We start from the raw sequence: 22,565 nt of genomic DNA, 5'->3' as shown, positions 1-22,565 counted from the left end.
CAATAGCTCAAGTTAGCCCCTGGTTAATTATGGGAGGGGGTTTAAATGTTCCAGACTAGAACAAGCCAAGTCAGATTAAAAGGAGTATGTGTTTTTTCATCCCCAGAGATGCCCAAATTCCCTAAAAGATTGTTAAAGTGGGGCCCCTTCAGTGAGTTTTGCTCCCCTCCATGCAGCAGTTTGGATCCAGAGAGAGCACGTCTGGGGCCAGAAGGCAGCTGGAGCAGAGCTCTGATAGCTAGCCGTGGTGAAAGGCATGTTGCCATGACCCAGTCAGTGCCCGGCCTGGGGGATGCTGCAGCAGTGTCAGGAGTATCAACAAACATGGCAACAAGTGCTGGACCATAGACGATTGGCAGAAGCAGTATACCTTGGAATATTGCTGTCTCAGCCACTGCAGATACTGCTGCCATAATTGCTCTTTAGACTGTGAACCAGCTGGCTGAAAGAGTCAGCAATGCCTTGGACATTCAAAATGACAGTGGCTCTGGTTCAGGAGCAAGTGGACTATCTTTAGACTTCTCAACAGTTAATCATGTTGTGTGCATTACTCCTGGCACTGTATTGCAGGCTTCTGCTACTGCTATGGAACTCAAACTCAAACATCATATGAGAGGGGTCTGTTAATTTTATCACCCAGTTAGTGCTAGATGGTTGCAGCACTGGTCTGGCTTATTGGTGCTGTCAGTCCTGGGGATACTTGGTTTAGGGCTGTGTCTGGGTAGCCACGGATGGGCAATACTTTAGGGGCAGGCTGCCACCTACAACAGGGACTATTAGAGGGCTATTCCCCAGGTATTATAAAATAAAATGGGGTGAGTTATTGTGATCCAGCTGCCCTCACTCCCCCTGACTGACAGCAGAACTTCCTTGTAGTCTGTAGTTGACAAGGATCTTTGTGTTCTTTCTTGCCGGTGGGTCAGAGTAGAGGTATAAAAGGTTGCTGGGCAAAATAAGGGTTGCTGTTCTTCCACCTGAAAAAAAGCCTCCATGTCTCAATCCTGGCATCCCCTGCCAGTCTTCATAATAATAAGTCTCAGTGTCATTGTTTGGGAGCTGGTTATGTAAAAAGACTTGCCACAACTGTCCTACTGTTTGTCCTCACCAATGACCTTGGTGTCTCCAGTATCTCATACATAAGAAATCCCACAGTCTCTGTGATGGGCTTGGCTCACTCAACATGAAGGCATTAATGTGTTCATCTATGCGGTAGATGTGCCTGAATGTCCTTCCTTGATTAGGGCTGGAACCTGGGACCATCCTGTACCTGAGTTGGCATGGTGATACTCATAGGCATCCCCGCTCCTTCCCTTCCACTTCACAAAGCTATTCCCATAGAGACACTGTTGATGGGCACCTCTCCTCTCCATCCACTCCTCCTCAACTCCCTCCCCAGTCAAAAGCATTGAGGTCCAGACATCTTCCTGTGTATGTGGCTCTGGCCTCAACTCCAGACAGGGAAGCCTTGATTGAGTGTAAATGGCTCACAGTTTTGACACATAATTACCAAACCTCCAGGCCTGGCTGTCCCTGTACTGAAGTCTGTTTCTCTCACATACCCTGGGCTGCTCATTCCAGGCCTTGGTTTCTTTTCCCCATGAAGGGACTAACCCTGAGGACCTGCTGACACACATCCGGCTAGATTAGGCCTTGAGAAGCAGGAAATAGCCATGTTAATCTCATCATCCATCTCAAATTGGAATTATGTTTCCAAATTTTGGCTACCAGTTCTGGATTCTACTGTTGCCAGAATCCAGTACACACTCTGAGGCTAGCCCTGCCACACAAGGACAGAGTGATGAAGGGCCCTTGAAGGTAGAATTTTTTTTTACATTGCTGACTATGTAACCTAGGGTGTTTAGCATGTGATGTGGCCCTGAGCTATATCCCCTCAGATGTGTATGTATACTTGCCTTTCTGAACCTCTGTTTCTTTCTCTTTTTTTGGTCTTCTCCACACCTCTTTCCAGAAAGCTTTCTGTGTGTGCATGTGGAGGAGAGAGGTCTATGCTATGTCTTCCTCTAGCACGCTCTACCTTATTTTTGAGACAGAATCCCTCTCTGAATCTGGAGCTCATTGATGGGCTATACACACTGAACAGGGAGCCCCAAGGACCGTCCTGTCTCCACTTGCCAGCTGGGGTTTACAGATGTGCCCTGTCATGCTCAGCTTTTATACTTAGGTGCTGGAGACTTGAACTCAGATTTCTATGCTTGCACAGTTTCTTCTCCATAGGAACCCTCTCTCCACCATTTTTTTCTTTTTTTTTGAGGGTGTTCAAGACAGGTTTCTCTGTTTAACAGCCCTGGTTGTTCTGTAACTAGTTCTTTTAGACCAGACTCGCCTTGAATTTACAAAGATCCACCTGTCTCTGCCTCCCAAGTGCTGGGATTAAAGGCATGTGCCTCCACTCCTTGGCTCTCCCTACCATTTTTTTGTGGGTTGTATATCACTACATAGCCCTGACTGTTCTAGGAATTGTAGTCCTCCTTCCTCAGTCTCCAAGTGCTTTGGTGACAGGCACTACCTCTTCTGAACAGTGGGTCTTCAATGAGCAGTGCCTGTGAAAACCCTCTAGTGTCTAGGATTCCAAGGCAGCTCACAGGCCTTCTGCCTCCTGGCCACCTCACTCAGAAGTCACACTTCGAGTTTTGAGGGCCAGTGACCAGTGCTCCAAGGATCCCCTGCTGTGGGATATTTTACTTCTTTGGCTTTTTTTTGGGGGGGGGGCAGCTTCTAAATAAATTAGACCCAGAGGAGGATTATTCTTAGTTATGAATGCCCAGGTTTAGTTTGGCTTGTGTCTAGTCATTTTTTAAAAATCTTATGTTACCCCGATAACCTTTTGCCGCTGGGCTTTTCTCTTTATCTATTTCTATATACCTTTCATTTCTTCTTTCCCCATGGCTTGTTGTGTAGCTGGGTGGCTGGCTTGTTCTCCTTTCTCCTTTTGTACTTTCTACCTGAAAGCCCTGACTGATCTTGCTTCTGTCTTGGTATTGGCCATTCAGCTCTTTATTAGACTATCAGGTGTTTCATATGAAACAACAACAATAACAAAAATCTACCAGTCACAGAGAAGTAGTGGGTAGCTTCAGAAAGGGCTAAGAGCCCCATGGCAGGGTGATGTGGAGGGCTGGACCCTTGTCCAAACAGGGTTTTTTTTTTTTTGACTAAGCAGCAGGAGATGGCCTCTTGGTTCACAGATGTTTCCTGGGCTGGGAGGTGCTAGGGGTAGGAGTAGAGCTGAAGCCCAGGATCCTCTTCTCCATTGTTGTTCCCAGTGTTGTGAGGCATCTTGGAGAGACAGAAAGACCTGGGTAGGATACTCAGACCTCCCAAGCACACACAGGAACCTCCCATACACTCCAGGGTGAGCAAGCTGACCCTAGTGGATCTGTGGGTGTTGGATCTCTGCTGTAGGCTTATATCTCCTCAAGGTATAGCCTTCTCTTTGTCAAAGTTCTGGAAGCTGGGGTGGCATTGACAGGACAGGAAGTCCCAGGCTGCAGCTCAGAATGAAGTCTAATGAAGGCAGCATGTTCTGGCTACTATTGTGTCCACTGATGCTGGGATAGAGGGCACCCAGACCACCAGTGTCTAGGATAATGGGAAGAGTACCAGGCAAGGCCATGGTGAGTGACTGTTCCTTGAAGGGGGGTGAATCTGAAATGAAGCTATATCTGGGCAGGCTTACAACCTTAGGTCCCTAAACCCTGAGCCGTTGGGGGCCTGGGAATATCTTTCCATTTACCATTCCAGGGGTCTTGAATGCTGGAGTGGGCATACTGAGTCCCCCACAGTGTCTGAAACTCAAAAAGTCACCCTCCCAGAATCATGTGTCCCCAATGGCAGGGTATGTGGAGGTCCATGAAGTGGCTCTGCTCCATCTTGACAAAAGGTCAGAGTTCGAGCATAGTTTTGCTCCTTCAAGGTCAAACAACAGGATGTTTGGCCTCAGGTAAAGTTGTTCTATATGTTGCCCAAATAACAGGATGTTTTGTCTAAGGTGTTGCTAATGGATGTTTTGCTCCAAATAGCAAGATGTTTGACCTAGGGCATTGCTGTTAGATGTTCTGAATATTAAGAAAGTAATGTCTTGTTTGTTCTTTATATAATGATTAAAAAACAAACAGTCTTTTGCCTACCCCTTTGGCTTGGGGTATAAAAGGGCTATGAAAAAATAAACTTGAGGCAGATTCAGTATTCATTGGAATGATCTCCTGACTCTGTCTTCAGTCTTTTGTCCGTTTCTTTCCTCAATCCACATTCGACTTTTCAGGAACATATGGACGAGTCGGCTGGCCCAAGACGAATGGCGCTGGATGTTGCTGGGGTTTGAGAACAGGAGTAAAGTATTGGACACCACAAATTAAAAGTGAGTGCTCAGATAAAAATAAAGCAACAGTGTGGTGAGTGGCTCAAGAGTAAAGCTGTAAATATAGAGCAAAGGCTTTCATATTCTTGTTGCATTTTTATGTATGGGTTGTATGTTTTGTTAATATAACCAGAGATGTCATTGTAAATATATGTGCATTTATAAATAATATTTCTGTCATTGGCCTTGTGTGTTGGCTACAGTGTAAATGTTTTTGATATGCCCAAATTATATATGTCTATGGTTATTGTATGGGCAGCAACTTCTCAAGGTCACAGATGTTTTATAACTTGCTATGGTGAGGTCTACAAACTCTGTTTAAAGCTCTAAGACTGTTACATAGCTTATGTAGAGAAGGACAGGGACAAAGAGACTGATCTGCTTTTGGGGATGACTGTTAGAGCGCGGCTTGAGCCCTGCCCCTTGGGATACCAGTTGTGCTGATGGACAAACAAACCTCACCCATAGTTCCAGCTCCCACCTCTGCGCTGGCAGTCTGCCTAAGGTGGACACGGTGGTGAGACCAGAGCAGGAGCCAAAGCCCAGGACTGAAGCAGAGTGACCCTAGTGGGGCACAGCCAGTATCCAGGATCCAGGTCTGGTGGGGGATTTTGCATGTAGAGTGGGCCAGTTCTACCTGCCCTGCACATGTGTTGACTCCTCAGTGGGTCTTTGCTTAGCCCCCCAACACACATGTGACAGTGTCCCAAGGAGCCTGAGCAAGCAGCAGGTCTATGTGGAGCAGGAGCCAAGGGGAACATGGCATCTCAGAGAGGGTTTCACCCCAACATCAGTGGTGTGGAGGCTGAGAATCTCCTTCTAACCAGAGGAGTTGATGGCAGCTTTTTGACAAGGCCTAGTGAGAGTAACCCTGGAGATTTTACTGTGTCTGTTAGAAGAAATGGAGCTGTCTATCACATCAAGGTTCAGAACACTGGGGACTACTATGACCTCTATGGTGGGAAGAAGTTTGCTACCTTGGCTGAACTACTCCAGTACTACATGGAACATCACGAGCAGCTAAAAGAAAAGAGCGGAGATGTTGTTGAGCTCAAGTATCCACTGAATTGTGCAGACCCAACCTGTGAAAGGTGGTTCCATGGTCCCTTGTCTGGAAAAGAAGCAGAGAAACTGCTAATGGAGAAGGGTAAGCATGGCAGCTTTCTTGTCCGAGGGAGCCAGAGATACCCTGGAGACTTTGTTCTCTCTGTCGTCACAGGTGATGACAAATGGAAGAGCAATGATGGCAAGTCCAAAGTGAGCCACGTTATGATCCGATGTCAGGAACTGAAATATGATGTTGGTGGAGGAGAGTATTTTGACTCTTTGAGAGACCTGGTGGAGCATTACAAGAAGAACCCTATTGTTGCGACACTTGGCATAGTCCTGCAGCTCAAGCAGCCTCTCAACACAACTCGTATTAATGCTGCTGAAATTGAAAGCAGGGTTCGAGAGCTAAGCAAGGTAGCTGAGACCACAGGTATGGCCAAACAGGGCTTTTGGGAAGAATTTGAGACACTACAGAAACAGGAATACAAATTTCTCTATAGCCAAAAAGAAGGTCGGAGACAAGAAAATAAAAACAAAAATAGATACAAAAACATCCTGCCATTCGATCACACTAGGGTTGTCCTGCATGATGGCGATCCCAATGAGCCCGTTTCTGATTACATCAATGCGAACATCATCATGCCTGAATTTGAAGCCAAGTGCCACAATTCAAAACCCAAAAAGAGCTACATTGCCACTCAAGGCTGCCTGCAGAACACGGTGAATGATTTCTGGAGGATGGTGTTCCAGGAGAACTCTCGAGTCATCAGCATGACCACAAAGGAGGTGGAGAGAGGGAAGAGCAAATGTGTCAAGTACTGGCCTGATGAGTATGCACTCAAAGACTATGGGGTCATACGTGTTAGGAACATCAAAGAAAGTGCTGCTCCTAACTACACCTTAAGAGAACTCAAGCTCTCCAAGGTTGGACAAGGAAATACAGAGAGAACTGTCTGGCATTACCACTTTCAGACATGGCCCGACCATGGTGTGCCCAGTGACCCTGGAGGTGTGCTGGACTTCCTGGAGGAGGTCCACCACAAGCAGGAGAGCATCATGGATGCAGGCCCTGTTGTAGTTCACTGCAATACTGGAATTGGCAGGACGGGAACATTCATTGTGATTGATATCCTTATTGACATCATTAGAGAGAAAGGTGTTGACCATGACATCGATGTTTCTAAAACCATTCAGATGGTGCGGTCCCAGAGGCCAGGAATGGTCCAGAAAGAGGCACAGTACCGGTTCATCTACATGGCTGTCCAGCATTACATCCAGAGGCTGCAGCGCAGGATCAAGAAGGAACATAAAAGCAAAAGGAAAGGACACAAATATATCAACAGTAAGAATTTCCTGGTGAAACAGACAACCAGTGACCAGAACTTCATGCCACAATGCACTCAAACACCATTCAGTGCAGAAGTGAGGGAGGTTCTGGGCTTGGAACATAGATCATTACCATGTCCCACGAGCATCAGAAGTTTCCCAAGAACCCTGGATGACTCTAAGAAGGATGATAATAGCTTCCAGAAGAGGGACAGTATCTCCAACAGGGTTTTCTATGAAGAGTTCCAGGCACTGGCAAGACGTGTTGACTGTGTGGAGCACTCCATAGGCAGCATCATGTCCAAGATTGATGCTGTGGTTGTCAAGCTTAAGACCATGGAAAATGTGTATAAACAGTCGAGGTAGATGTTAGGTGCTATTCTGTTTTGGCAGTTATATTTTCCATTTGCAGGAGAAATCATTCATCTACAAATTGAGTTAGCCCTAAGATAATCTCCTGGCCACTCATGACCAGCATAATTGATGTGAGCTGAGTTAACTTTTAAATGATGGGATGTACGTGGCTTTTGACATATGGGTTTTACATTGTCCCATAGCTTTCCCTGTTATGTGAAAGTGGCAGTATCAGGGAAATGCAGAGCTTTGGTAAACACTATCCACGAGTACCAGAGAGAGACAGTGGGCTGAATACAAACACTAGTTTAACTCAAGAAACCCTGTTAATGGACATTGTAAAGAAAAGCAATTATCTAAGTTTCATCTCAAAATTGTAAAAATTCCTTTGTTATTGCCTAATTCTTGTTGCTTCTTACTATAAGGAGGAGTTCAGATACCAGTTTTTGCCACAGTCTTACAAGTCCATCTCTGGCTGTGCTCTCAGGGAGATTTATTTACTTATTTTTTCATTTTTATTTTTTCCTGGAATAAAGTTTGCTTCTGGTTTACTAGACTTCGGTGGTTTTTTTGTACAACCCCCCGTGGACCTAACATTTTGGTGACCCATACAGGGAAGCACAAACTTGGTTCTGGGGGGGGGGGCACCCCAGTCTCTGGTCTCTGGTAAACTTTATTTTTACTGTTTTTACCAATTGATAGGTTTCTGGTTTTATCTTGTATCTGGTGTCTGGACAGTCTGGGGATTCAAGAAGATCTAGTAGACATGCTTCTAATCTCAGAGCCTAAGGGAAATGGGGGATGCTCCAATTCCTCCTCTGGCCATTGGGTCATTTGTTTATGACCCTTTAGGACTGATAACGGCTCATGTGACCCAACATGCAGCAATGTCTTGTCAATTCTGTTTAATTGTCATTGCATGTTAACAGTTGTCTACTGTCAGGCTCATGTGGTGTTAGTAAATTCTTTTTTTTTCTTTTTTTGGGGGGGATTTTCGAGACAGGGTTTCTCCGTAGCTTTTGGTTCCTGTCCTGGAACTAGCTCTTGTAGACCAGGCTGGTCTCGAACTCACAGAGATCCGCCTGCCTCTGCCTCCCGAGTGCTGGGATTAAAGGCATGCGCCACCACCACCTGGTGACTGTTAGTAAATTCATGTCTACCCTGGGCTAAGGTACTGTAGCCCCAGACTGGCTTGTCAAGGATAAGTCAGGAGGACAGAGGCAAGTAGAGGCACTTACAAGGCCAGGTACCAATATGGAAACTATCAGCCACTTGTCCCAGAAAATAATTGGTTTTGGTCTCACAAAATGACACATGTTCCAAAGCTGCACAGCGGGAAGCATGAGAGTGGAGCAGCAGTGGGACCAGAGCCATCAGGAAAGCAGGAGCTGATGCAGAGGCCATAGAGGAGTGCTGCATACTGGCTTGCTTTCTCTGTGATGATTCTAGTTTCTGTCAAGTTGACATAAAACTAGTCAGTATACCCCTAGTAAAGTTTGTCTGGTTGACTGCTGAGATCTTGCTTTCCCCACCTTCTTATTTTTTAAATCAGCAGAAGAAAAAATATTCATTTCTGTAACTGTCTAGCCTGTCCCAGCATAGACCAGCAAGACCTAACTACGTCACAGCCCCACCCATGGCCCCTCTTTTCCCACCACTCTACAGTCCCTCCCTTGTCCCCTTTTCTCACCTCCTAGGCCCAGCACTTCAGGCTCTGATGGAGACTGTCCTGGGAAGAACAGAACCCCCTCCTCTGGGAGACCCTCCGGCCCCATTATGCTTAACCCCAGCATGGTCCCCGGGTTCTGGGACCTCTCCGCTTGGATTGCCCCAGCTCTACAGACATGGCCTGCTGCTCCCCTTCACCTGTACCTCACTTCCCAGCTCTGCTTCATATAAGCACTAAAAGATCTCTGCCACCTTTGTCTGTTCTCCTTTGCTCCTTGTCTGCCCTTCAGATGCTCTGCTGCACCCTCTGATCACAGCAGGACCCCAACATGGCCCTTCTCCTGAACCCAGCAGCCCACAGCAGCCCAGGTCATGGGGCCACAAGCAGCTTGGGCTCAAAACTCAGGGCTCCTTCCTCCTTAAATGGTCAATTCAGGCTGAGACAGACTGGCCTGCTGCTGGGTCTTTCTGCCCCTAGGCCTCAGTGCCTCTGAGCATTCCTGGGCCCTGTTCCTCACTACAAACCAGCAGCAGCTGCTGCCTTCCTAGCCTTTCCTCTTCAGTCACAGCTGCCCCATTGGAGCAGCCTGGGTCTCACTGGGTTTCTGGTGTACCATGTGGCTTTCCTCCCAGGACTAGGGATGTCTGCATGCTTGGCTTGTGGCTGTAGCTGGACATGGAGGTAGCAACTGACTGTGTTGCACAGGCTGACTTCACACTGTTCAGGAGAAGCTTCTGCCCCCCAATTGCTGGGATGACATGTGTGCTGCCATGCTGGCTAGAAAATAGGTTCAGTCAAAGACAGGAATGTGAGGTCCTGGGACTTCAACAGCAGGGATGACAAAGTTGAGTGCCAAGACATCTTGGACTATGTCTAACAGTGGGGGTCTCCACAAAGACTCTGTCACCCTCAGGACATGGCTATGTTAATAAAACTAGATAGTAAACAAACCTGTCAGAGGTTACAAACAAGACTGCCAAGCTGGGACCACTCAGTGGCAAGGTGCTCACTTGGCATTGTGAGGGCCCAAGATCTATCCCTGCCATCAGAAAACAAACATCTGCTTATGATGGCTTAGCATATGTGAGGGCCTGGGCTCTATCCTCAGGACTAAACCGCAACACCACGAAACGATCACTGTCAACAATGTGTTACTGAGTACAATTCTCATGACCCTTATCGTGTAAGGAAAGAAGCAACTCCCTCAAGTTGTCTTTGACCCCTACATCCTCCTACCCCCTCCACACACACAGAAAGTGTAGTTAAGAAAAACAAGAAACAGGGCAGTTGCTGGTGCACCCCTTTTAAAGCACATGGGAGGCAGAGGCAGGTGAATCTCTGAGTTTGAGGCCAGCCCGGTCTACAGAGCGAGTTCTGGGACACCCAGCACTGCACAGAAATCCTATTTCACAAACAAAACAAAACAAAACAAATTGGGTCTGAGGAGAACTTGCTGCTCTTCCAGGAGATCTGAGTTTGTTTCCCAAGATCCACACTGGGAGGCTCACCAGGTTTCCCGGTGGAAATTCTATATGTGTCCCTGTGCCGCTGGCACCTGTCCACCATAGGGACTGCAGCTTTCTATGCAGATCTGACCTCCAGAGCAGCACCTTCAAGGGGCTTGTCCTGCATCTACTCAAAGGCGAGTTTTTAAGGGCCCCACCTGCCAGGAGGAAGGGAGTACCACTTAGAATAGAGACTGGAGGAGGGTGTTCTTTGCATACAGAATGCAAGGTAAGTCCAGAGATACTTAGTATCTCTGGCCGAGGGGTGGTGTGAGTGTACATGGCTTCAAAACGTCCCTCTAATGCCCAGCGGGTCCGAGTGTACCCAAGCCTGGAGTACTACACAGCAGAAAAAAATAATGACATTTTGAATTTTGGAGAAAAATGGATGGAGCTAGAAAACATTATTTTGAGTGAGGTAACAGACCCAGAAAGACAATTATCGCATGTACTCACTCATAGGTGGTTTTTAAACATAAAGCAAAGAAAACCAGCCTGCAAACCACAACCCCAGAGAACTTAGACAACAATGAAGACTCTAAGAGAGACTTACATAGATCTAATCTACATGGGAAGTATAAAGTATAAAAAGACAAGGTCTCCTGAGTAAATTGGGAGCATGGGGACCTTGGAGGAGGGCTGAAGGGAGGAGAAGTGAGGCAGGGAAGGGAGCAGAGAAAATGTAGAGCTCAATAAAAATCAGTAAAATAAATAAATAAATAAAAAATAACTGGGGCAGAATTGGGGACACAGAGATCAAGGCTTGGAATGAGGGGAGTCTATTATGATTCCTGTGAAGAGGGGGCTGACTCCAGCCAAACACAGAAAGCCATGTCAAGGATTAACCCAAGATGACAAGAGCAGAAACCCCATAGCTCTGCTCTTTGTGACACTTGCTGTGGCCCCTGCTTTTGTTTGTCTCAACCGACTTTTCCAGTCAACTACCAGGAGACAGTTCTTATTTATTCCTATCTTCTTAAACTTAACGCAGCTCATATCTGTTGTTATCGTTAATCAAGAATGGTGTGTGTGGGGGTGGATGTGTTAGTCTCTCAGTTTGCAGAGAGATGCTTCAGTTTTGTAAGTAGAGCTGTGGGTTATAAAGCGGAGTAACCCGCTGTTAATACTTAATCCTTAAGTTGCTGAGAAAGCTGCTGACATTCTGCTCTCATTCTCCTAGGCTTACAACTTTATATTTCTTTACTTCTATGTTCTTATTTTTGGAATCTACATTTTTATATTCTTATTCTTGGATTATATGTTATATATGTTCAAGCCACACGCAATTTCTCAGACCAATTCCTGTTGCCTATGAGTCAAGACATGAGAATGCTCAGCTCCTTCTCTAGCACCATATGTGCCTGCATGCTTCCTAGGTTCCCACCATGATGATAAGGAAGTAAATCTCTGTGAGCTATCACAATTAAAGACTTGCCGTGGTCTTTGTGTTTGTTCACAGCAATGGAAACCCAGAACTAAGACAACAAGCAAGAGGACAAAAAATGGAAATTTGGAAAATGTTTGTCATTTAAAAGGTATTTTCATGGGGTGCCAATTGGCGTGTCTGTTGAAAAATAATATAAAGGAACCTTTTAGTAATAGGAATATCTTTTTCATAATCTTATCAAGATTCACACCTGGTTCTCTGGTTGGATGTAATTTGGCCTTAAAAGGAGGATACCACGATAGAACATCCCCATTGTCTCAGTGTGCGGGTGCACCCCTCGTGGTCCTGAGTGCCTTGCTCATGCTCTCTCTCCTTCTGCTCCTGATTTGGACCTTGAGATTTCAGTCCAGTGCTCCAATGTGGGTCTCTGTCTCTGTCTCCTTTCATCACCTGATGAAGGTTAATATTCAGGAGGATGCCTATATGTTTTTCTTTGGGTTCACCTTCTTATTTAGCTTCTCTAGGATCAAGAATTATAGGCTCAATGTCCTTTATTTATGGCTAGAAACCAAATATGAGTGAGTACATCCCATGTTCCTCTTTTTGGGTCTGGCTTACCTCACTCAGGATAGTGTTTTCTATTTCCATCCATTTGTATGCAAAATTCAAGAAGTCCTTGTTTTTTACTGCTGAGTAGTACTCTAATATGTATATATTCCATACTTTCTTCATCCATTCTTCTATTGAAGGGCATCTAGGTTGTTTCCAGGTTCTGGCTATTACAAACAATGTTGCTATGAACATAGTTGAGCATATACTTTTGTTGTATGATAGGGCCTCTCTTGGGTATATTCCCAAGAGTGGTATTGCTGGGTCCAGGGGTAGGTTGATCCCGAATTTCCTGAGAAACCGCCAAGCTGGCCTAGGTCTGAAAAAGCATGGGATAAAACCGGACTTGCTGAACATAGCGGACAATGAGGACTACTGAGAACTCAAGAACAATTGCAATGGGTTTTTGATCCTACTGCATGTACTGGCTTTGTGGGAGCCTAGGCAGTTTGGATGCTCACCTTACTAGACCTGGATGGAGGTGGATGGTCCTTGGACTTCCCACAGGGCAGGGAACCCTGATTGCTCTTCGAGCTGATGAGGGCGGGAGACTTGATTGGAGGAGGGAGAGGAAAATGGGAGGCGGTGGCGGGGAGGAGGCAGAAATCTTTAATAAATAAATTTAAAAAAAGGAGGATACCACATCATAAATTGTATCAAGGCCAGGCCAAACTGGATAATACCCAGAACTTCATCCCATATCAGGGGAGATGCCCAGAAGTGTGGGTCCCAAGCCACTCTCAGAAGTTCCAAACCAAAGTAGCAGATGTCCCAACACCAGAATCAACAAAACCAACCAAGCAGCTGTTCATGGTACCACAAAGGCTGATGGTTATCAGTGCAACCTCATGGTCAGTGATGCAATAGAGTTACCAAGGACATGGAGAGTGTCACCTATCAATTGTGCCAAACATGCACAAGACCCTCAGAAGACCTGTCCTGTCAACATCTTATCATATAAGGCGGGGCTTCATGATGGGGGCATGGACAGGCATTGTCTTCAATGGTGTAAACACTAGTAAGGTACTCATTTTCCTGTACACAACCCTTCCACACCCATGTTCTTGACAGCAGCCCTGATGTCATTCACTGAAATGCTATGGAAAAACATTTTGAAATGTTACTGGAAAAATAAAAGACACAAAAACAGACGGACTAGTTGGGAAGAGAGAGGGGATGAATAGGAGTGAGTGAATAAGTGAAGGTAAAGATCACTACTACAAAAGCGTGTCATATACATACATAAAAGTTGAGAATGAAATTTATGTTATTCATAATTAATATATGCTAATAAAGGTATTATAAAAAGGCCAATGTTTCATGAGGAACAACACCCAAGACTGACTAACATCTGGCCTCCACATACATGGAGGGGTATCCACATGAATATGCACCTACATGTACACAGCAACAACAAAAACAGAAAACCTGCATGTCAGGTACAGTGAAGTGGTATATGCATTAAAAAAATCAGACTAGAATACACTTGAAAACACCCAGTCCTCGGGGCTCCTACTGTCACACATGGTATAATGTTTTGATGCTGGGAGTGATATTTACCAAGAATCAGACACCCTAAATTTAGATTCCCCTAAACTTCCATAGAGAGCAAGGTAGTGTGTGTGTGTGTTGTGTGTGTGTTGATAAAGATCAAACCCCATCTATACTAGGCAGGCAGTCTACCACTGACCTACACCCTCAACCATACTCTCTGGAAATGGCTATGAAAGCAGCACCGGAAATGGGTTAAGGGACTAAGACCCTAGGTCACCATAGGTATCTTGATTTTTGGTGATGGTAAGTTTTCCTATGGGATAAGATTTAGGATATGGGCAAAAGCCATGTTTCGACTGGCTGTGTTACAGTTGTCACCCTGGGAACTTACTAGAACGTCTGACCCTGTCACTTCAATTTGGCCTTTTGGTGGTGACTGACACCTTACATTCTGTCCAGGTCAATTCTCACAGTGGTACAGTTTATATGCCATAGACACTCCAAGGTATGTGGACAGTGAACTTCAAGATTCGGCATCTTGGAACCTCCCCTTCATTGCACTTTGTAGGTCATAAGGTTGGAGAGCGGCATCACATGCCTACTATTAATGCTCATGCCGTTCTGGATCTCACTGATGATAGCTGCCTGTTTAGCCTGATGTGCAGATGCAGGACTTCACTGTTTCAGCATTCACCTGCAAGATGCCAGGGAACTTTAGCAATGCACATCTGGAGACTCCCATGACAATGGCTTTCATCCTTGGTTTCCTGGGGCTTTTAAATAAGTATTTGTTATAATTTTTATACCATCTTCTCAACCACAAAATTTATTTTCATTTGTGTGTGTGTGTGTCTGAGAGTATGTTACCTGAGGGAGTATACATGAAATACATGAACACAAGAAGTGGGGATTGGATTCTCCAGGTGCTCTGATTAAGACAAGCAGTGATGTAAAAAACAGAGATGGGGGGGCTGGAGAGATGGCTCAGCGGTTAAGAGCACTGCCTGCTCTTCCAAAGGTCCTGAGTTCAGTTCCCAGCAACCACATGGTGGCTCACAACCATCTGTAATGAGGTCTGGTGCCTTCTTCTGGCCTGTAGACAGAATACTGAGAATGCTGTATATAATAAATAAATCTTTATAAAAAAAAAAACAGAGATGGACTACACCAAGAAGGAGCAGACCCAAGATGCTGTGGTCTTTTGTTTTATTTTTGGTGGGTGGAAGGGCTGTGTGTGCACATGAATGTAGGTACTCTTGGAGGCCAGAGAGAGCATTGAATCTCACAGAACTGAAGTTACAAATTATTATGTTCCGCCATATAGATGCTGGGAACTGAAATTCAGCCCTCTGCAAGAGCAGCAAGAGCTCAAACACTTTTGAGAATTACACTTATTTATTTCAGGGGGGTGAATACCAGGTCATAATAATGCCTAAACATGATATAACTATTCCAAGAAGAAGGCAAATACATTATGTATTAGATCTGATCAAAATTATGCCTAATTTTATTTAACTATTTCTGTACAACTGCAAACACATTATAAAAAATATTACAATAAGTGCCAATGTCCCTAGAGGGCCATTCTTTTAATACCTCAAGTTTAAGTATGATAACCATCGATATTCTCCTTTTTGGGTATGAGTTTATTTTTATTATTTTTTATTTTTACATCCCAACCAAAATTTCCCCTCCCTCCTCTTTTCTCAGTAACTCCCTCCTACCTCCACTGCTCTCACTCCCCATCCAGTCCTCCTCCTCTTTTTACTCCTCAGAAAAAGGTAGACTTCATGTGGATACCTGCCAGACATATTCTATCAAGTAGTGGCGAGATTAGGCATGTCCTCTTCTATTAAGGATGGATGCAGCAATCCTGTAGGAAGAATGGGTCCCAAAAGCAAGCAAGAGACAGGCCCTGCACCCACTGTTAGGAGTCCCACAAGAACACAAGTTACACAACTGTAACATGTGCACAGAGGGCCTAGGTCAGTCCCATGCATGCTCTCTTGATGGTGGTTCAGTCTCTGTGAGCCACTATGATCCCAGGTTAGGTAATTCTGTGGGATTTCTTGTGGTGCTCCTGTCCCCACTGGCTCCTACAAAAATTTAATTATTTTTTATTATTTTATATGTATTGGTGTTTTGCCTTCATGTATGCCTCTGTGAGATGGTCAAATCCTCTGGAATTGGAGTTACAGACAGTTTTGAGCTGTCTATAATTTTTTCATTATTATAAACATTTATTTCTCTATTTTGACATTTTAAAAAATATTTATTTGTTTGTTTGTTTATTTATTTATTATGTATACAATATTCTATTTGTGTGTCTGTCTGCCGGCCAGAAGAGAACACCAGACCCCATTATAGATGGTTGTGAGCCACCATGTGATTGCTGAGAATTGAACTCAGGACCTTTGGAAGAGCAGGCAATTCTCTTAACCTCTGAGCAATCTCTCCAGTTCTCTATTCTGACATTTTAAAATAAACTTTTATATAATGAATGTGTGAAGATCTACTCTACTGATAGGTATTTGAAATAATAATAATATTTGTTTAATTATTTAGGGAGAGTAGGAATATATATAATACATATTCACTAATATATTGATATTATATAATATATATTCATAAATAAATAATATTATATATTTGTAATATATATAATATATATTCATAAATATAAAGGTATGTTTGTATATACTTCAAATGGGGAGCAACATCCATCAGTTAAATAAACAACCCACTAGACTGAGACTAGAAGTGTAAACACATGACTAATTCACTAACAGGGAGGAGTCATAAAGAGTGAGGAACAAGGCAGTAACGCATGCTGGAGGCTGTATCCAAATACTTAGCATGTGGGGCTGAGAGCCACGAAGACCTGAATTTGAATCCTGCCCTCCTACAGTTCATAGCACTGTCATCTATGAGTTATTTCATTTCCCCTGAGCCTCTGTTCCCCATTCTGTACAATGGGCATAATAATGGTAACTATATTACAAGATCGTTAGAGGTTGAACTGAGATGACACCAGTAAGTCTGTTGATACTGGGCCTGCCATATCACCAGCATTCCATGCCTTGTTGGAATATCCACCTGATAACATGAGGTAGCTTGGAAACTGTGATCACTTTGTAAAAATGAAAAAGAATTGACTTTCTGTCTGTAGGTATGCGTTTCTCTTGTCTGTAGGTCCCCATACCTTGAGACACATATATGGCAAGGTGATGCTTTTGGTTTGTATTGTTTGATTGAGAGTTTTGCTTTTATTTTTCAGTTAGTATCTTGTATAATCATAGTGTCCTCAAACTCACTGTATAGCTGAGCACTGTTTTGATCTCTTGATCTTTCTGCTATCACCTACCAAATGCTGAGTTTTAGGTCTGTATCATAAAGTCCATCTGGTTCTAACTTCCTTTATTTGTTTCAGAGTCTTATTATGTAGCCCTAGTGGGCTTTGGACTTGTTATGTAGAGCAGGCTGGCCTCAAGCTCAAAGAGATGGACCTGCCTCTGCCTCCCAAGTACTGCAATTCAGAGGTATTCACCATCACACCCTGGTTGTAACTTCTAGGAATATCATTCCTTTAACCTGGAATTCTCTGTAGTCTTGAGGAACCACAGTCCTGTCACAAGGTTGGTGAATTCTGGGATCTTCTCTCCTGCCAAAGATACTTGGGGTAAGCTGACCACCCAGATGAAGACCGTCTAAGAGGCCTCCTTGGCCTCCTTCACTAGTCAGACAGGTTCATCCTCGTAGTGTTGTGGACTATTCTAGGTCATATTTTTCTTCTTTCTTTTTCTTTTGCCTTTCTGAGATGGGGTTTCTCTATGGAGCCCAGGCTGTACTGGAGCTCACCCTGTAGATCAGGCTGGCCTCAAACTCACAGAGTATCACCTGCCTTTGCCTCCTGTGAACTGGGATTAAATTCATGGGCCACTTCCCACTATGGCACGTGTGTGTGTGGTGCATGTGTGTGGAGGTCAGGAGACAACTGGAGTCAAGTTTTCCTTCTGCCTTGAGGGTTCTGAGGACTGAACTCAGGTCATCAGACTTAGTGGCAAGCACCTTTATTTACTGACCCATCTATCTGCTCAGTCCCGTGTTCATGTACAGACATTCACATTGATTTTTCTCTTCTTTGTCTATTTTAGAAGATTTGGGGATCCCTTCTGTGTGACTAAGAAGTTAAGCTGGTTATGCCTTAACCTGTCTTCTCCTTCCTGGGTCTTGAACTTGTATGCTAACGACTTTTATTTACTTGAAAAAAAAATCCTCTATATTGGGTCAAGCCTAGAATACCAGCATTTGGCAGGCTGATAGAGGAGGATCATTCTGGAGCCAGCCTGGGCCAGAGTGAGATCCTGTCTCAAACAATAACAAAAGGCCTAGAGACTTAGCTCAGCAGATAAGAACACTGGCTTCTCTTCCAGAGGACCCAGGTTCAATTCCCAGCACACATATGGCTGCTCAAAACTGTCTGTAATTCCAGTTTCAGGGAATCCAACACCTTCACCCAAACATTTGTGCAGGCAAAACACAAATGCACATTAAATATAGGTAAATAAATTATTAAAAACACCGAAACAACAAAAATCTCTGGAAGTACCCAGAAAGAAATGACAATAGATTTGCGGGGCTTTCTGGGCAGTTTAAGGTGGTATGGGAGAGAAATTTGATCATATGATCCACAATTTTCAATGGTTTATTTGTTTGTTTGTTTTTGTCATTGTTAGAATTTTACTGATTTGGGCAGTTTGGTAATTTTAATTTATTTATTGGAGGGGTGTGTCCTGGAGGTCAAAGAACAACTTGCTGGAGTTTGTTCTTTCCTTTCATCATGAATGTTCTGAGGACCAAACTCAGGTTGTCAGGCTACAAGCGCCTTTACTTGCAGAGCCTTATTGCCAGCCCAGTCCCGTTTTTTTTTGTTTCAACTATTTTGTAAGGAATTGTTGTTTTACTTCACTGTATGTAATATGTTCACTGTATGTGAATAGAGCAGATGGTTTGACATCCTTAACCACCACGGAAACAAAAACTGTAACTACCTGGAGGTTTCATCTTATTCCATCCATAATGGCCCAGATGAAAGAAAGAAATGATAGCGCATGCCTCTGAGGATGTGGGGAAAGAGGAACACTTATTCATTGCTGGTGGGGGCGTAAACTGGTACAGCCACTACTGAATCAGTGAGGAGGCTTCTCAGGGCTGAAAATAGATATACCTCTGAATCCAGCTCTACAACTCTTGGACATACACACAAAGAGCCTCACCTGCATCAGCACACCAATGTTCACTGCTTTTCTCTCCAGAAAGTGGAAACAGCTTAGATGTCTATCAAGAGAGGAAGGGATAATGGAAATATAATCCATTTATACAATGGGATATTATTCAGCTGTGAAAACAAAATGTAATTATAAAATTTGCAGGTAAATAATGGATTGAAAAAAATGCTACTAAGTGAGGTGACCAAGACCAAAACAGACAAATAATGTGTTTTTTCCCACTTTATACATGGATGCTATCTTTAAATGTGTTTCATTTAGGATATAAACAGAAGTCGGGTATCTACGAAGGGGTTGGTAGGGTACAGGCTCTTAAAAAAACAGAAAATTGAATAAAGTGTTACAACAGGATAAGGGAAGATTCAATGGAGGAGGTAGGTGGGTGGGCAAAGTAAAGGAAGGTATATGGGAAGTGTGGTCGTTTGAATAAGAATGGCCCCCATAGGCAAATATAATTTTATATTTGACATCAGGAAGTGGCATTTTTGAAAGGATTAGGAGGTATAGTCTTATTGGAGTAGGTGCAGCTTTGTTAGAGGAAGTGTGTCCAGACCCAGTCTCTATTCCTGCTCCCTGCTGGTGTAGATGTAGAACTTTCAGCTCCTCCAGCACCATGTCTGCCTGCATGCCACCATGCTTCCCACCATACTGATAATGGACTAAGCCTCTGAAAGTGTAAGCAAGCTGCAATTAAATGCTTTCATTTATAAGAGTTGTTATGGTTATGGTGTCTTTATACAGCAATAGAATATTGGCTAAAACAGGGAGGTTGAAAAGCTCTATTGATACCTGGAACTCTAGAAGTTTCCTGAAATATGCACATATATAAAACGTTTAAAGATGGTTACTATGTGATGGGGAAGACAGTACTCCAGTTAGATATCATATGCTATAAAATCAAATTGCCAGGACTAGGAATATGCTACATCTTATTGAGTTGTTCCTAAAGGAGTCACATAGTACACCACCCAAATATCATATGTTATTACTTATGCTGTTGTTAAACCTTTACAACCTGACAGTAAGGCCTAATTTCTAAAGATACTGTTCACTTAAGTCTCCATTTGCTTATGTCATCAAACGTGAATAAATTGAGAATTTGAACTAGAGACATCAGTACTACTGACTAGTGAGGGTTCTGTTAGGAGCTATCACAACTGCCGACTTCATATTCTCCTGGCCACACAGGACCTAGTTTTAACAGCCCTTTGCATGAGGGGTAAGAAATCAGCAGCCTGTGTTGAAGGCTGTCTACAGCCTTCTGTGTGCAAATGCTGAGCCCACCTGCCTGACCCCCAAGCTGGCTACTCTAAAATCAGAAACTGGGTCTGTTTACTCATGTAGTGGTTAAAAACTAGCTCCATTTCAAACTGAGTGTCAAACTAAGTTGTGTGAAAAAAGAAAAACATTGGAGTCTCAGCCTAAGGATTATTAACCAACCATAGGATGTCTGGACTACAACCCTAAGTCATGACCCTCAGCATTTGAGTCTCGATAGCAATCTAAAGGGAAGACTGATCCCAGAGCCACCTGGATAATTTCTCAAAATTGTTCCATACTGTATAATTGTTATTTTAAAATATTAGCCAGATGCTCATTCTGCTTCTGTAATCTCACTTATCCTTGCTTGCTCTAAAAAACACGAACAGGATAATTCTCACATAGCAAAAATACCCCAGGAGTTGAGACAATTGAGGTTTGTGCCTTTAAAAACTCCATCAAGCCTTCCCCTTTTGTAGCAGCTCTCAGATAGTCAAAGAAGACGCTTGTGGCAATGTTACTATAAATAAACTTGCATTGTTTTTCAGTCTTTTAACTTAAAGGAAGTTTTGTCTGCTGGTCTCCCTCTGCAGCACGTGTCTGCTGGTCTCCCTCTGCAGCACGTGTCTGCTGGTCTCACTGAGGGTCACACATGGATGATGATGGGTCTCACTGAGGGTCACACATGGATGATGGACGCAAGGGCTAACTGTCCGAGGGTGACAAAGTAAGACTGCCATAAGTGATACCTGGAGGACCAGTGGGCTACAGAGGAATAGAGAGACCCCAGAGGGCATGACTCTGCTGTGCTGAGGGATAATGGGCCCTGGGGCCTCGATTGCTTGTTTTGCAGGTGTCTGAAGAGTAACAACTTGTTTACTTCTCAGGAAGGCCAGTCCCTGTGGGTCTGGAGGGGAAAACCTTTTCAAAAAGAATACAATGAAACATTTAGTTAGAAGTCTCCCAAAGCCTGCTTAACAAACATCCTAGAAAACTGCTGAGAGGGTTTAAGAGTAAATGGATCCAAAGCATCATAATTAAATTTACCTTAATTTTACCAGTTGTAGTCAAAAGAAAAACATAAAACTTAGAGAAAATATAGTGGAGAGCTCTGTCTCTGTGGAGGGAATGAAAAGAGAGGGACCACAGAAGGTAGAATGGTCTGGTTTCCTTTTTCAGGTACTTGAGGCCCTCCTGTCTTCCCCATCCCCTGCCCCCACCCCCTAGACCCCTCCCACCACACCTGCTCAGATAAACTTGCTGGTCTCCTCCCACAGACTCTCCAGAGTGGATCTACCCACACTGGACCAGAAGTTAGGCGTTGGGGATGTAACACCCTCATATGAGCCTTGTGCATGAGGATGCCACTGCCATCTCCAGCCATGGGAGTCCTGGCTTGCTTGCTAGTGCTATGCATAGTGGTTGGGACCAGAGCTGCCTCCCGACCTCCTAGCACAGAGCAGAGACTTGTGAGGAAACTACCAGGTATGGACTGACTCAATGTGCCTGGCTGCAGGGTGGGATACATGTGGGGTAATGATGGTGGCCGTCAGAAGCTTTGGGAATGGCAGATAGCCCCTGAGTGAGTAGGGGATGTCAGGTTGAGTAGCACCATGGGGAGCAGTGAGTTCGGTTCTTCTCCCAAATCTACAGATTGCTATGTGTCAGTGTATGAGTTATCTGGAGTCTCAGGATCACTACCCAAGTGTAAGGCACCCAATAGAATGGATCACTGTGACAGGGAGCCTCAGGCTTCTCAGCTTAAGCAGTCAGAGTGCCACTTGCTGGGTTTCCATGATTCCCATTGTTGACAAAAACTGCCTGTTGTTGGTTTCCAAGGTCACCAGGACAGTTCTTGCTCATCTTAAGCCAAAATGAAGGCTAGAGTTTGGGGGTAGGCAGGAGGACTCCAGCCAAAGCTCAGCTTTTGTCACCCAGTGTCTCACATGATATGGTGAGAGCTTCAGGTCTTCCACTCCTCTCTTTGCCGGTAGGTGTCTTGCGGGGTGCTCTTTCAGAGGCATACCTCTGTAGACCACACTCTGAGAGGTGAGGGGCACTTGTCCCAGGATCGCAGCTCAGCTACACAGACTGGCTGGCCAGCAAAGGCTGATGGGACACTGAATTCCATCAAACAAAGCCAGAGTCTGAGGCTTTACCTCCCCGAGGTAAATATGTGTACTGGCTCTTCCTAACCTCTGCCCCCTGCCCACTGTGCCTGGGTATGGTGTGGCAATGCAGGCCA

At 44.4% G+C, this 22,565-nt stretch overlaps 1 protein-coding gene across 1 annotated transcript; it reads left to right on the top strand.

Moving 5' to 3' along the window:
• Positions 1-5,137: 5,137 nt before the first annotated feature.
• LOC121445512 (tyrosine-protein phosphatase non-receptor type 11-like) lies at positions 5,138-7,120 on the top strand. The gene has a single exon (XM_041647645.1). It carries the CDS (start codon positions 5,138-5,140, stop codon positions 7,118-7,120), a length of 1,983 nt encoding a protein of 660 aa, XP_041503579.1.
• Positions 7,121-22,565: the final 15,445 nt, after the last annotated feature.

Source organism: Microtus oregoni, unplaced genomic scaffold (genome assembly GCF_018167655.1).
Source record: "Microtus oregoni isolate MIOR12 unplaced genomic scaffold, Mior012 000200F_ref0000295, whole genome shotgun sequence".
Lineage (NCBI taxonomy): Eukaryota > Metazoa > Chordata > Mammalia > Rodentia > Cricetidae > Microtus > Microtus oregoni.
This window is presented reverse-complemented; position numbering and strand designations above follow the sequence as displayed.